A 16,252-nucleotide genomic window follows, 5' to 3' on the forward strand; every position below is an offset into this window, starting at 1 on the left:
AGTTGATTTAAAAGCCGGGGCTCCATGGTCATGGGGAGAGGTAACGACGCTGGCCCTGCCCGGCAGGGGCAGGACTGCCTTGCAGTGAGAGGGCCGCTGTGAGCTCCTCTGACTCTAGGACATTTTTCCATTTAAGCTTTTGTTAGATGATCTAAGGTCATCTCATACAGTGGTCTTGAAACTTTCTTTTATATATATATATTTTAGCCACAGAGTCATTTGTTCAGATAAAGCCCCTAGGCCCCCAAAGCTCCTGCTCTAATGTGAAGGTGGGGTGAGCCTCCCCTTCAACCCTGCCCTTGGCCCAGTGGCATCTGGCTGGAGGGCTCTGAAACCTACTGGGTATGAAACTTGGGAAACTGACGTTGTGGGGATGGGCTAGGGATTGAGCATCTTCAGTCTCGTAGCCTTTGGGGTCACAGCAGAGCCCATAGAGAAAAAGTGGCCCCCACGTTGCCTCTAGGACTGTGGTGTGGTCTAGGGCCATCTTGTTGCAGAGGAGAGAGCCTCCAGCGCCAGACACATAGGCATTGACTACAGGGAGTGACTTGTGCAGCCTGTGGGTCGGGCACCTACTCATCGCTCAGCGTCCTGGGCTTCGAATGATTCACTGGAGGGGCTTGTAATCAGCCAGGCTAGGTTCACAGGCTCACAAATCCCCACCTCCCACACCACCTCTCCCAGACTTCCTCTCCAAGTGGCATCCAAGTGGAATTCCTGACAGTTAGTTAATCTGAGAGGTGGGGAAGACAGGGAAGGGGAGGGCTGGCTTATCCGTGATTTACAGCCTGGTGCTGAGACAGGCCAGGCTCCTTCTCTGGGCTCTGAATTTGGCGCCGGGTGCAGAGCCGCCCAGAGAGTGCAGTAAAAATGACCGAGCAGCTGCTCACTCCCTGGGCTTAGGTGGGGCGGCCTGGGGCCGCTCTCCATTTATTCGTTCCGCAGGTGAAATGGGAAATCCGGGCAGGGAAGGCGCGGCATAGGCTGTGGCGGGCGGATGTGGGATGGTTGTACAACCAGGCCTGCAGACTGCTGTCAAGCTCCGGAGAGAAAGTGGGGTAGCCGGCAAAGGCCGGGTGATGCGCCGCATTTTACTTCCTTTGTCATCCTCGAAAGTATAAGATTGAGATACTTCTCTCTTTCAATCAGGGGTCCACAAACTCTAGCCTATAGCCCGCCACATGTTTTTGTAAATTGAGTCCTACTGGCAGAAAGGCTTCCTGCGTGGACGTGTTGTCCGTGGCTGCCTTGAGCTGCAGCGGCGGAGTGGAGTAGAAGGGACACAGCGTGTCCGCAGAGCCTCAAGTATTTACAGTCTCGCCATTTATAGAAAGTTTGCGACTCCTGCTTGAGTCTTCTCTTCTGGACAACATGGCACATGTCTTCAACTACAGTGGTATTATTAGGCAGTTGTTGAAAGATACGGTTAATCTATTTGAAAAACCGTGAACTCTGACTCTGATGTTCTAATAAATATTCAGTAAATGTTGCAAACCTTTCTCTGCAGTGAGACCAGTTTAGAAATGGGACGACCGAGAAACTTCAGGATTCACAAGTCATAGGTCCAAGTCATAGGGCTTCGCATCGAATTGCACTCTAAAAAGCAAGGGTCAAGTGAGATGAATGACAGTTCCAGTGAGCCACAGTTCCGAAGAAGCCCAAGAAAGTCCACAAGCGGTGGGAGAATAGAAATAGTGGCTTTCTCGCAGCTCCTGGCCAGACACACCCTCACCCCAACAGATATCCCAGGGTGTTTTATCTGGCTGTTCTTTGTGATTCTTGCTTGAATGTTTTTGTGGGATAGGGTGGAGGAAGGATGTGAAGTGTTGGAATTGAAGTACCATATACAGTGTGTACAAGGTAAATCAGATAGGCTCCCAGATTCTCCGTGACAATGGCAGCATACAGGACATGCCCATCATTTGCAAATTTAGGTTACAGTTGTAGCAGATGTTCTCTTTACACTGTGAAGCTTTCCTTCATCATTGCAGCTGAAGGAGATCTATTCCCTTCTAGGCAGGAATGATAAATGTGAGGCTACCTACTGAAATGACTCCCTACTGGTTCCCATGGCAGACATTTGTAATCGAGCACAACACTCTTTCCTGCTGAACCCCATGCCGTCTCAGAATTCTTCTCACCATAGAAGGCCCTGCCGGTCGATCCATGTGGCATGTCAGACGAATCCTGTGTGCCAAGGTCTTACGGTCCTGGTTGCCAGCAACCAAGTGTGTCATTCACGTGGCTTCCCATTGCCGTTATTTATGTTCCCATTTTAATTGTGTATTTCTTAAATACAGATTCTGCCATTGTTGTTATTTTGGGCTTTCTTTCTTTCTTTCTTAAGATTATTTTAGGGAGAAAGAGCAAGTGAGCAAGCAGGGGGAAAGGGGAGGGAGAGGAAGTGGGAGAGAATTCCCAGCAGACTCCCTGTTGAGTGCCGAGCCTGATGCAGGATTTGATCTCACAGCCCTGAGATCATGACCTAGTGGAAACCAGGAGTCAGACATTCAACTGACTGAGTCCCCCAGGTGCCCTTCTCTTTCTGTTTTAATGCAGGGTCCTCTGGACCAGTACCAGGATCTCACATTGTGTCCTGTCTAGTGCCAAGCATAATGCCTTGCACATGGCAGACTTTTAGCAGCAATTTGATCAGTGTTGATTGACCACATGTAGGGAGGCCTCGTGAGATCCCTGTGATGATGGCTTCATGTTGGAGCAATGACCAACGCAAGGATCAGATTGGTCCCATTTCTAAGCCCCAGTGAGAGTTTGCAGGAGACCTGGTAATTTGGAGAACAGGAGAACAGGTTTGACTTCAAGGCCTGGAGGAAGAGAATTCAATTTACTCTACAACTATGACATGTCTACTGTGTGCCTGGCACTGAGCTGGCAGCTGGGGGTACCAAGATGACTGTGACCCAGGTTCTGCCCTTCCTGAGCTGACACTGTAGGGAAGGTGTGGGGAGAGAAGAAAGTGTATAAAAATAACTGCTCTCATAGAAGCCTGGAAAAAATAAAAGCTAATTGAAAGGCAAGAAATGGGGCACAGGAAGGGTCCAGGAAGGGATTCTGGGGCCTCACCTAGCTCTGCTTGCTCCATTTAGTTTCAGAAGAATCGACGAGACCAGGACGCCACCAAACACAAGCTGATGGAGATCGCCAATTACGTTGATAAGGTGAGACCAGGTGTGTACTTTGTGGGAAAGGTGCCAGCACCTCAGAGGGGCCACAGGACAGAGATGGCATGGCACCTAAGCTGCCTCAGGGATTGGTCACCCCAGCCAATCTCTGAGATGGAATAGCAATGCCATAGAGGCTCAGGCTGGTCATGACAAAGCTCTCAACTATGTGTGACCTTAGCCAGGGAACTTATCTTCTTTGGGTTGCAGTTTTGTGTTATGTTTACATTTACAAAGTAGAGGGGCTGGCTTGAATCAATGGTTTTCAAAATTTTTGTTTTTGTGGTGGAACTCTTCTTTTCAATGAAATCTTATGCCGTGTCTAATACAAAAGATAAAAACAGACTCTTAAAGCAGGGGTGAGGATCCAGAGTGTGGTCCTCTTGCTTCTTCCCCTCACCCCTGCAAATGGCTGTCAGGCAACATAAGACGTGGAAGAGCCCAGCTGAAGAAAGCTTTACGGTTCTCTAAGGTTCCTTCCAGGCATAAAGTCCAGAAGTTTCCTGAGTTAGGGGAGAATTGAGGTAGGTGAGCATGGGAAAGGTACAGAGCCTTAAAAATTGAGTATATAGTCTTCATCTATACACTTCATATATCATGAAGACTGTGTGCTCTTCATCTATAAAATGGTTCTAAAATCATTTCTCTCTCAGAAACACAATGTGATGGTTAACTTTCCTAGACCAGGCCCTTTTAAAAACATGCTCATAAGAAATGCCCAAATTCTTGAATTTTACTAGAATAGTCTGGTCTGGGATTTGAAAATACTCTGTTTATATAAAAAAGGGTATTTGTTATACTGCAAAATGCAGTAGAATAGATAACCTTAAATTACAGTACGCTCTTGACAGGCTAGTAGTAAATAGTTTTTAAAAATAGATTTTAATATGTTCAAGGTCACAGGTCTCTAAGGATCTGCAAACATTTCTCGTACAATTTCAGTGCACTCGCCGTGCTTCTGCAGCTCTGGGCCTGTTCGGGATTCATGGAGCCCAGGTCCAAAGGGGAAATTATTTTTTTCTAAACATTAGAAGATCAAGAAGAGAACTTAAAAAAAATTTTTTTAATGGATTTACAAGCAAATGTGGTAGCACTCTGAAGTTATCAGGTGGGAGAGTCTGTGGTCTGTGTTTTTGTTTCGCCCCTGATGCCTCTGGAAACGCTGGTGACAGGTGAAAGTCATGAGCATTTCCTGGAAGGAAGGCCTCCAGGGACACAGCTCAGTCCTCTCTCTAGCTGTCAGTTCACTCAACAATAACATTTAAATGATCCTACATCCCAAACACTCAACATCTGGGAAAACAAGAGAAGCTCATTTCCTGGGGGGTAGACAGGAGGCAGACCCTGTTCTCACCCACGTGGTGTCTATTGTTCTGGAGACCCAGCAGGTGGGAAGCTTGGCTGGGTCTCCCCTTTGTGCACTCTCCAGCTGGTCTGGGGGGGGGTGGACGAGTGGACGACCAAGGGTGCTGATGAAAAGTGGGAGAGGCGACACTATGCTTCAGCCCTTACATGAAGCCCCAAGCCTTGCTTAGCTGGTCCCTTCTGGAGAGCAGGCTTGATTTTCTCCTGAGCAGCTGATTTTCGTCCCTGTGGCGGGGGTGAAGGAAGGCACTTCTGAGGCTTGCTGACCCAGCTACTTGAACTGAACTGTTGTTGAACTAAAACTGGAATGAACTGCACTAAATTTGCTGAATCAGGAACCCAATCCAAAATGTTTTTCCTTAACTGTGAAAAAAGCCAAGTTTAAGTCCTTAAATCTCCCTCATGAAGCAAGTTCAAATTGGAATCCTAAATAAAACCCTTTATTTTCTGTAACGATTGACCTGGCACAAAACGGGAAAATCAGAATTTCCTTGGCAATCAACTGCTCTTTCACGAAAGCTGGAGCCCATCTTAGGCCGCAGCTTCTTGGGGGCAAGATGATTCTCTAGATGTGTGAATATGCTGGCCCGGAAGCCGGAGCCGGAGCCGGAGCCGGGAGGGGCTTGAGTGGCTCTGAAATCCAATCTCATTGTCTGGGCCTTAATCCCACCTCCGCCGTCCTCCTGCTGAGACTCTGGGCCAGTCACTGAACTTTCCTGAGCTTCCGTGCTTGGGACATAGAATGTGCTCAGTAAACATCAATGTGACGACTGTTGTTTTTAGCTGCCGCACTACCCGCCCATTTTGGATTAAGATGGTATCTTCTGCTCACGAGACCTGGGGAAATTTCCGTGCAATTTTGTTTTCAGAGTAACTGCCTCAGTAATCTCTAGGGTAGGCCAAAGAGTCCCTTGAACCTGTGCTTTCCGGTGGCACTTAGCTTTGCAGAGAACCCTCTTCCTGTGTGTAGGTGTAAGAGATGAAAGAGACCACATCACAAAGCTCAGGTGTTGACCTGGTCTGAAGGAACCTGAGAGTCAGGTCTCATTTCTAGAATTTCAGGATCTCTGGACAGAACTCGAGAGGTGATCTGGGACCTTTGCAGCCTCATGCTGGCGGTCCGTGGCATGGGTGACAAAGTCCGAACACCTCCAGGGACAAGAAAGGAAACTTTTGCGAATGAGCATATCTGTCAAGGTGTAGGAGACCCCACACATCTACAGTCTGGCGTATCCATACAGCGAAACGCTGTTTAGCAATAAAATGAAGGACTCAGTGATATATAGGCCATGAGAGAGATGAATCTCAAAAACACTCTGAGTGAGGAAGCCAGACACAGAGACCACATGTGTGGTCTGGTCATTCTGGTTAAAGAAAACATCTAGAAAGGGTAAATCTGTCGAGGCAGAAAGCAGATTAGTGATCACTTGGGTCTGGGGGTGAAAATGGGAACAGACTATAAATGGACATGGGGGTCTTTCTTGGTGTGATGAAAATACTCTCTAATTGGATTGTGGTGATCATGTTACAACTTGGTAAATTTACTAAAAACACTGATCTGTATACCCCCAAATGGGTGGATTTTATGTTATGTAAGTCACATCTCAACGTATAAGAGGAATTTTGTATAACAGGACTTTTTAGACATATATAAAAAATATACGTAACCGTGTAAGGAACTGGGAGAGAGGTTTGTACTGGATGGCTGGGCCCAGGGTCCTTATCGCAGACAAAAGCAAAGCTTAGCTCTGAGCTTCCTTATGACTAACTTTAGTTACAAGGATTTTTTTTTTCCTATTTTTAAAATGAAACGGGTCTTCCTGTCTGTCATACCTATTGGCCACGCCCCACTTTAGGAGCAGTTTAGAGACAGCATTGATGCTGTCTACACAGGACAGCCCTGTCCACGTGCGGAAGCAAGTCTGTGTCCTGTCCTGCCTCCAAGCTAAGTGACCCCAGCTCTGCCTGCACAACGTTGGCTGTCTTTCTCAGGGTCTCACTGCTCTCTCCTGAGAAACGTGACTCGCAGCCCCTGTCGCCCCCCATGCCCCGGGGGCATGTGCCAAAGAGAAATCTGGGGTCCAGTCCGAGTGCTGAGGCTAGGAAGGAGCATGTAAATCTCAGGCTGATATCGACAGCTGATGCCGTGGCTCCCTGTGTGCATTTTCAGTTTTACCGATCCTTGAACATCCGGATTGCGCTCGTGGGCTTGGAAGTCTGGACGCATGGGAATATGTGTGAAGTCTCGGAGAACCCCTACTCTACTCTCTGGTCATTTCTCAGTTGGAGGCGCAAGCTGCTCACCCAGAAGAACCATGACAACGCCCAGTTAATCACGTACGTGGCCTTCGTGCATGTGTGTTTCCTTGGGGCTGGCTGCACAGCACACGCCTGCAGCCTGCAGTGTGGGCACCCTGTGCCTGCCTTCCCCTGCCCACCCGGTGCTCAGTGTGGGTGGTCCTAGCCATCCTGCCGCTCTGTTCCAAACAATCCCTTATTTCTCAGACATGGGCTCTGCCGCCAGGACACCCAGAAAAATACTAAAATCCTAAGAGGCAGAACAGCCCCAAGAAGTCCTGACGATCTAGGTGAGAAGCTTAGACTTACATTCCGTTGACCATCTGAAACAGCAGGACGTGTATTTGGGAAGTGACTGACCATCAGGGGCTGCTTCCAAACAGCCTAAGGGGCTCCTTTTGGTCCTTGTGGTGCTTTGTAGAACACACACTCATCTGCCAAAGCTGTAGCTTCCTCAGCTTGCCCTTCACTTTGTTCCCAGGGGCTCAGCGCCGAGAGCCGGAACTGCTTCAAGAGGCAGATAGTGCAGGAACCGTGCGTTGGAGGGGAGGGAGACATTGGGGGTGGCGGGGGGTTGTGCTGGAACTTCTCTAATTCCAGAGAGAAAAGAATAGATAGTGTTGGGGGTCATGAGGGCCCCTGAAGTCCCCCAGGGGTGGGGGGGGCAAATATCTGGTATTTTTAGTGTTGACTTCCAAAGGTGTTCTGAGACAGTTATAACAAAAAGCACATACATAATAAAACTATTTCCTTTTGTTCCCTAAAAAATCTTTCTGAATCAACAATCATTTAGACATTTGTTGCTTCTTTAAAAGAAATGGGGAGGGTACCCTGGTGGCTCAGTGGGTTAAGCATCTGCCTTCAGCTCAGGTCATGATCCTGGGGGTCCTGGGTTGAGCCTTGCATCCTGCTCCCTGCTCAGCGAGGAGGCTGCTTCTCCCTCTCCCTCTGTAGCTCCCCATGCTTGTGCTCTCTCTCTCTAAATCCCTCTGTCAAATTTAAAAAAAAAAAAAAAAAAGTCTTTAAAAGAACTGGGGAAGTAACTGTACCCAAAATATGGGCTATGGTTATTTCACAATGGTACATTCACCTAGGAAATTTGGGAGTTTTCCTGAATTTTGGAAGCCTGGTGCCCTGCTTTGGGCAAAACCTTGAATCCACGTGTCCAGTAAGACTTCCCTAAGGCCATTTCTAAGTTTATAAAATAACCTTTGGGGCTTCATAGAGATTTGCATGTATTTTATGTGTTTTCTTGCAAATTGTTTCTCTGAAGAAGAATCTGCCTTCAATTCAGCAAACACTTATTAAGTGCCCCCTATGTGTCAGATTCTGTGCTAAGTTCTGGTGATCCCCCCCAAAGAAATAAGGCCATCTTGGCTCTCAAGTTCTCATGATCTAGATGAGAAGACAAACAGGGAGCTATGAGAGCACCACGTAATGAACTTCCATGTAGATCCTTTAAATAAATTCCCTGTTTATGGCGTGCACGAGAATACCGGTGTTTTTATTCATTCCCTCTCCCCTGCCCTGGATGGATACAGCTGAGAGAGGGGTGGATTGAGCCAGGGAAGCGTCGCTGGCTGTTGGCAGGTTTGCATCACCATTGCAAAACAAAGGCAGAAACAGCTCATTTTTGCACCCAGCTGCACTTTCCGAGGCCCCTGATGGGACACATCTGTTTCTTTGGCCCCAAAGTGATGTGGAAATGAAGCATCAGCCCCCACAGCTGCTGCCCAGTCTTCCCAACCCCGCCCTGTCCCGCATACCGCAGAGCCCAGGGTATGGCACGGGACCCTGGCAGCTGGCAGAAGTGGTCATGAGTCACTTCAGCATCAGAACCTGTGCCACTCTTCGCTCAGCCCCTCCCTCTGACCTTTTCCTCTGCAGCAGGAATGGGAGGCAGCTTTATGAACCCCGCCCATTTCCTTCCAGGGAATGGGGCTCTGGGCATACTGTGGGAAAAAGTGGCCTTCTGCCCTTTCTAGTTCTCTGGAACAGTGAGAGAGTAGATGCGAGGAAGGGAGAGGTGTGGTGACCTGGAAGTTGTCCAGCTGGCCTAGAACACCGGGGTCTCTCCTTGGCAACAATCTTCGGATGGCAGCGGGGCCAAGGAACACCATGATGGCCGCTGCTCCCAGGCACAGAGGAACGGCCCTCACAGCTGCCATCTGAATGACCTTCTCTTCTTCCTTCCTTCCTTCCTGCAGGGGCATGTCTTTCCACGGCACCACCATTGGGCTGGCCCCCCTCATGGCCATGTGCTCCGTGTACCAGTCTGGAGGAGTCAACATGGTGAGTCTCTGCCAGGATGTTGGTGCTGCAGAAGGCAGAAAACTTCCTCACAGGACAGGAGGTTGTCTTTGGGGGGGGGGGGGATATATATGTATATATATATATATATATATATATATATATATATATATATATAGATATATATGTATATATATATCTATATATATATATATATATATATATATATGTATATAGTTGCAGGGAAAAAAAACCCTTGACATCAAGTAGGGCAGTTGTTTAAAACGAAATCACTAAATTCTAAGAGATGGAAGTATCCAGGGGTAAATTTTCATTTATTATAGCTTATCCCCAATTTTCAAGTTCAGGAGAGCCCTACATTACATCTAGTGATGTCGCTAGATCTCTCATGTGTTCCAAACCAGGGGCTAGAGAATAGTAAGATAATAGAGATTTTAAAATATTCTTTACTACGTTTTATGTTATTATGCATATCATTATGAAACAAGAGCTTGTCTCAAAGTCATGGTTAGGAAATTCCAGCCTTGTTTTGAAATTCCCTCTGGCTCTGTGGGACTGTTTGGATGATTCGTTTCTAACCTGTGAAGTAGATGTCAAGGAGGCCTGCTCGCCCATCTGTCTGTCCACCCTTTACCCACAGAGGTAGCATGACAGTTAAAGGCACAGGCTTCCATCCCCGAGTCTGTACATGCTGATCATGGAATCAGCGGGCAGTTGTGAGGCCTGGCTAAGAAAAGACAGAAGCAGGGAGTAGGGAGAGATGTCTTCTTGACCTGAACTCTCTCCTTGGGCAGGACCACTCTGAGAATGCCATTGGTGTGGCTGCCACCATGGCCCACGAGATGGGCCACAACTTTGGCATGAGCCACGATTCTGCGGATTGCTGCTCGGCCAGCGCGGCTGACGGCGGGTGCATCATGGCGGCTGCCACCGGGTGAGTCCAACAGCAAGGTGGGGAGAACAGAGCGTGTGAGGATGGTACAACCCAAGTGTTCCTCCCCGTGGGCCCTAGGAGCCTCTGTTACAGCTCTCGCGGGGCCTTTGGAGAGAAATGTGGTTGACGACAAAGAAATTGGAAGAGAACCTAGAAAGCAAATGTGTACAAGGAGCTCTAGGTCTGTAGCGGGTGGTTGGGTGCTGGTGGAACCCTAGATATGCTTAATTTCTGTCTTAGGGTCTTCAGCTAGAAAATTGGCCTGACCCCTTGTATCCTTTTCACTTCATGAATTTTTGAAGAGGACTCATTTTGAACAACCCCAACCCTGAAGTCCCTTCATCCCAAGGGAACTTTGTCAGTGCTGACTCAAAGTTCTGATGTAGCCTGCACAACAAGGAAAAGGACAGGGAACATCCATGCCCACATAAGTGACTCCTCAGGGAATTTGCAGGTTACATTTACAAGAGCAAGCCAGCTACATCTCCCTGTATCTGTGAGGGGCTTTTTTTTTTTTCTTTAAGATTTTATTTATTTATTTGACAGACAGAGATCATAAGCAGGCAGAGCAGCAGGCAGAGAGAGAGAGGAGGAAGCAGGCTTCCCGCTGAGCAGAGAGCCCGATGCGGGACTCGATCCCAGGACCCCAGGATCATGACCTGAGCCGAAGGCAGCGGCTTTAACCCACTAGCCACCCAGGCGCCCCTATGAGGGGCTTTTTAACCAAAGCTTTTGAAAGAGAATTCTGTTAACACCCACAATTCTTAGTTACAACTCTTAATATTTAGTATCTGAACTCGTGCAGCAGAGGGCATTGGGTTCTTCCAAGACCTGAGTCACTCTTTGGAAGGTATCATGGTGGGAGTCTGTGTTCCCTCTACCCCAAGCCATTAGAGCCTGCTTATGCTTCTTAGGGAATGGTGTTTCAGTGTCCCTAAGAGGAAATGCAACTCTCTTGGAGTTCCAGTGTCCAGTGTTTGTCTGTCACTTCTCGGCTGTGACGTACAAAGGATGATGTTGATGTGCAGCATACAACTCCACGGGTCATGCTCAACTCCCTAAGAGCTCACGGTTAAGGCCGCCCCTTTCTCTCTCAATCTAAAAAGCGTGTTTATAGTCATATGGTTGGGAGTGATATTCATTATTACTCCACTTTGTTTTAAACTATACGCAAATATAAACTACTAAAGTAGTTTAAAAATTTTTGGCCACAAATGCCTTATGACAGAACGAACAATGGAAGGGGCTTTTAGTTGGTTTAGTGCATTGCGGATAGGATAACTCTGCCTTTACAGACCTAAATTGTGGTACTGACCTGTATGACTTCTGAATCTTTTTTTTTTTTTTTTTTTCCAATCAAAGGACTCGGCACCTTTCACAATCTTGTGATAAAACTATGCTTTTGTGAATTGCTGGTTGAGTTTGGAGTGCTGCCTGTGTCCTTAGAATAGAGGTCATAAGATCCCTGGCCCCAGTGAAGAAATTGAACCCATGAGCTTGGCTTTTTTTGGCCTATTCTTTTGTTCCAAGAAAATCTCCATCTAATAACAGCTTGAGGAAAGTTTGGATTGGCTAGTATTCTGTTCAGCTCTAAAACTCGGGAAACCTATTATAACATATTCAATTACCCTTTATTTATGGCACCCTTTCCTACAAAGGGCAGAAATTGCTGCTTCTGATTTTCACATACCTCCTCCGTGCACAGTGAGGGAAAAAAGAACGTCATGAGGTGCTGAGAAACAGTTGTAAGATAATGTATCCGTGACGTTCTAAGGGGACAGAATGTGTGTCTGAGACTATGGGGGTCTAAGTCTAGATGGAATCAGCCTCATGGGCGGCAGGACTAAGACTGTTCTGGCTGCCTGATGCTCAGATCCCATCTGACTCCAGTCTTACTCTCTGCCAGGCATCCCTTTCCAAGAGTGTTCAATGGCTGCAACAGGAAGGAGCTGGACAGGTATCTGCAGTCAGGCGGTGGAATGTGTCTCTCCAATATGCCAGACACCAGGACACTGTATGGAGGCCGGAGGTGTGGGAATGGGTACCTGGAAGATGGGGAAGAATGTGACTGTGGAGAGGAAGAGGTAAGATGTCATGGTAATGCTAGTGGGAAGGGGAGAGTGTGCACTGGTTTTGAATGTTCACGTCAAAGAGAATGCAACTCACCACTTCTTAGTCTCAGGCATTTCCCACATACGCATGGACCCCATCACAAATCAGATGCGGAGAGTAAGACTTCAGTATGGACCATTTGTACAGACTCTCTCAGACTGAGGTCAGCCCTGCTGGTGTCCACCTTGTGAGTGTCTGGTCTAACCAAAACCCATCGTCTCCTCCCCAGTGCAGTTACAGATGGCCTCTTGGTCCTCCAGCTGCACGGACTTTATTCTAGAGGCCACACGGTTGGATATATGAACTTGAACCTGGGCCTTGGGGAGGCTTAAAATAATAAGCTTGTGCTCTTTAGGCTAGAGAAGAGAGGATTGAAAGAGGTTGTAGGAAGCACTGTTAGGTCTAGAAAGGGCTGCCGCAGGAAGAAAGAACAGAACTGTTTGTGTTCAAGCTCTGTACTTCCTTCTGATCTTCAAACTGAGTGGTGGGCATACAGCAGAGCTCTGTCATTTTTGCCAGATATGTGTTGTTCTGCAAAAAAGCAGAACTGGATGGTTTCATGTCTATTTTCGGAAGGACAAAATATGTACATTAACATATGCAGAACAGGCAGCTGTGTGAAGGGGAGACTGAGGGTTTGTACACGACTGTTTGATGTTATAACCTTCTCTGTGGTTTGATTTTTGGTTTTCTTTTTGTTTTGATTTTGAGGGAGAGAGAGAGAGAGAGCAAGGGTGGTGTGGGGGAGAGGGAGAGAGTCTTAAGCCAGACTCCATGCTCAGTTCAGAGCCTTACACAGGAATTGATCTCACGACCCTGAGATCATGATCTGAGCTGAAACCAAGAGTCTCAGATCAGATGCTCAACTGACTGAGCCACCCAGCCACCCCTGAGTTTTGTCTCCAATGCCAGCACACAACTTTCCTAATAAAACAAAAACTAGTTAAAGGCTCTGCCACTCCCACCACCACGAGTTCAGAGAGATCGATCCAGACCGATCAGAAAGGAGGGAGGTGGCCCTCTTACCATGGAGGGTCTGGTGGAGATGAGGAGCAGTCTGCGAGTGGGCTCAGCCAGCTGGCTTATGTTCAGCAAGTACTTACTGAGTGTGGGGCACTATGTTGGGTGCTAGGGACAGGATGGGTAGCAAAAACAGACAGGGTTCCTGTCCTTGTGGAGCGTATCATCTAGTGGGAGAAACATAAAATTGACCAAATAATGCAAAAGTATATGAGTATAATCTTTGGTAGAGGGCCAGTGGTCTGTGCTGCGAGCACCTGCAGTGTGAGGGCAGCTGCCCTACTCAGGTGCGCGTGTGACTGGTGACCCCGTATCTGAAGGCAAAGTTAGGAGTTCCTGAGGAGCACAGGGAGAGAAAGCACACTTCAGCTAGAGGAGGAACCCCACCCTGAAGCGGGAGAAAACCCTGCCTGGAGCCCAGGACAGTGGGAGATTAATGGAAGGAAAGCGGCCTCTTCCTTCTCTTAGGGGAAACAAGTGGATGGGTATGGTAGCCGGGCATGGGATGTGTCTCTCCCTGCCAGACCTGAGCGGTTAAGGTTATGATATGATTCATAAGCTTGGGACATGCCCCAGGCAGACATGGCTTAACTTCAGCTGGCTGTGTGCCTGCCAGCATAGGACTTGTCTGAGCTCCATTTCCCCATCTGTGAAATGGCAATAATCACGCCTCACAGTGCTGCGGTGGACCTCGGGGGCCTGGCACATTGTCAGGGGGCTTAGGATAGGCCTACAAATATAGCAGGAGAGTGGTAAGGACCCTCGGAGTCGTTGGGGTGTTTCAGCATCTTTTTAAATTTCATGCTGTACATCAGCACTTCAGGACCCATATGGCAAGAAGGAAGAACCCATAAAGATGTTCTGTTCCAGAAAGGTCCAGGCCAGTGAAGGGTGAGGAAGAGCAGCGGGTGGTGAGAGCAGTCTGGGGAGGCAGGCCTCAGGACTGACATAAACTTCAGATTGTTCCAGCCTGGCCTTTGCTTTCGGTGGCCTTTTCTTATGGGATAACAGGCCCAGGAGGGTGGGGGCGGGGAGGGCAGGAGTAGAAGACGTGGTCTCTGGACGTTCTACTGGGGATGAGAAAACAAATCCCAGAATCCCTTTAGAGTGTAATCTTATGCTAAACATCATGTTTTTGAAGAATACAGGACTTCAGGGAGAAAGGTACATATTAGATTAAAAAGCAGCATGGATACTATGATTTTGTAAAATAAATATGTATCTGTCTATGCGGAAGGGAGAAACACCTGGGTAAATATTCACACGCAAAATGTGTGTCTGTGTTGTGATGTTACTGATGATTGTGCCTTTGTATATTTTCTGTGATGAATATACATGAGCTTCATGATAAACCTATAAAGCGAATTTTGTGGTAAATATTTTCTAGGGAGCTTGGGCCCCACGGGCATGTGGGGCTGGGTGGTGGAAGTGTAGGAGGTGGGGGAAGGGCTTCACCCCACCCCTCTCCCTCCCTGCTCAGCTGCCCCAGAGGCTCATGGCCATACCCTCCGCCCCTGCAGGAATGTAAAAACCCGTGCTGCAATGCCTCGAATTGCACCCTGAGGGAAGGGGCTGAGTGTGCCCACGGCGCCTGCTGTCACCGGTGTAAGGTAAGAGGCCCTTTTCCCATCCCACTGCCCCCAGAACCCCAGGGTTCTGATCCAACAACTCAGTGCTCTGCTGTGGGCTAATGGCTGGGACTCAGCCTCCATCCCGGGGAAGTGATGGCGGCCGAGTTTCAGGAACACGCATCTGGGCTGACCCCCCGGTAAAGTTTACTATTTCCCGTACCGTGCCTCACTGGCTTCAAGTCATCCCAGAGGGCTGTGCTCCCTGGAAGATGGAAGACTGACTTTATTTATTCATTTATTAAAACTTTATTTTGTTTAAATTTAGTTAATTCACCTATAGTGTATTATTAGTTTGAGAGGTAGAGTTCAGTGACTCATCAGTTGTCTGTGACCCCCAGTGCTCATTACATCCCGTGCCCTCCTTAATGCCTGTCACCCAGTTACCCCATCCACCCCCTTCCCTCCAGCAATCCTCAGTTTGTTTCCTATCGTTTAGAGTCTCTTATGGTCTATCTCCCTGACTTTGTTTTATGGAAGGAAGACTTTTTTTTTTCTCTTAAAGGAAGTGTCCAGAGAGAGTAGGCTTGATTTCATTTGGAGCTCATAATAATAATCTAATTTTGATTAAAATCAGTGGACTTCTTATCAGATGCCAGGCACTATGCAGAGATACATATTATATATATTATCTCATTCAGTCCTCACAAAAGTCCCATGAGACGTCTATTAACATCCTCCTCACTTTAAGATGAGTAAACTGGGGCTCAGGGAATAAGTGGCTGACCCCCAGTCACACGGCCAGGAGGCGCTGAACCATGCTTCCCTGCTTCTGGAGCCTACACGCCTAGTATCGATGTGGAAGGTATTACTACTCATTGCCTCTATCGCTTTACAATCTCTTATCTGTAATTCTAAAATTCAGAAAATTCTAAAAACCAGAAAAAAAATTTCTTAACACATTTGGTGACAAATTTTACCTGAATTGACATAATGACAGTCTTTTATTCAGAAAATTCTAAAAACCAGAAAAAAAATTTCTTAACACATTTGGTGACAAATTTTACCTGAATTGACATAATGACAGTCTTTTTTTAAGAAAGACACACTCAAAGTGAATATTTCTATTGTGCTGCAGAAAAATTAATGTGTTCGATTATAAAGTATAACCCCAGGTCTTCCTGGGGGGGGTCATATAATAGACATGTATAATGTGCGAATGCATATATGTACATATGTGTGTACCTGTGTGTAATGTCTGCTTTCTGAAATCTGAGAAGTCGGAAGCCCATCTGGCCCCAAAGTTTGGCTAGGAACTCTGGACCTATGCTTCCATCTGCCACTTGCCAAGTGCTCGTTATGTGCTAAATACTATTCCGGTGCTCTGTTTGAAGGCAGTCCTTGTAACAATCCCATGAAAAGGTTATTATCCCCGTTGACTCTGTGCTAGCCCAGAGAGGTTAAGCAGCTGCCCCAGGCCCCACTGCTAGTTAAGGAGCTTC

General features: G+C 47.5%; 1 protein-coding gene across 1 annotated transcript in view; it reads left to right on the forward strand.

Moving 5' to 3' along the window:
* Positions 1–16,252, forward strand: part of ADAM19 (ADAM metallopeptidase domain 19) — an 80,200-nt gene that overhangs the window by 46,466 nt on the left and 17,482 nt on the right. The window contains exons 8-13 of the mRNA XM_045999796.1: positions 3,108–3,179; positions 6,718–6,884; positions 9,053–9,137; positions 9,911–10,050; positions 11,957–12,134; positions 14,703–14,792. Of these exons, the coding sequence (XP_045855752.1) occupies positions 3,108–3,179; positions 6,718–6,884; positions 9,053–9,137; positions 9,911–10,050; positions 11,957–12,134; positions 14,703–14,792 (732 nt within the window). The remainder of the gene's footprint in view (positions 1–3,107; positions 3,180–6,717; positions 6,885–9,052; positions 9,138–9,910; positions 10,051–11,956; positions 12,135–14,702; positions 14,793–16,252) is intronic.

The sequence above is a fragment of the Meles meles genome, chromosome 3, assembly GCF_922984935.1.
Source record: "Meles meles chromosome 3, mMelMel3.1 paternal haplotype, whole genome shotgun sequence".
Lineage (NCBI taxonomy): Eukaryota > Metazoa > Chordata > Mammalia > Carnivora > Mustelidae > Meles > Meles meles.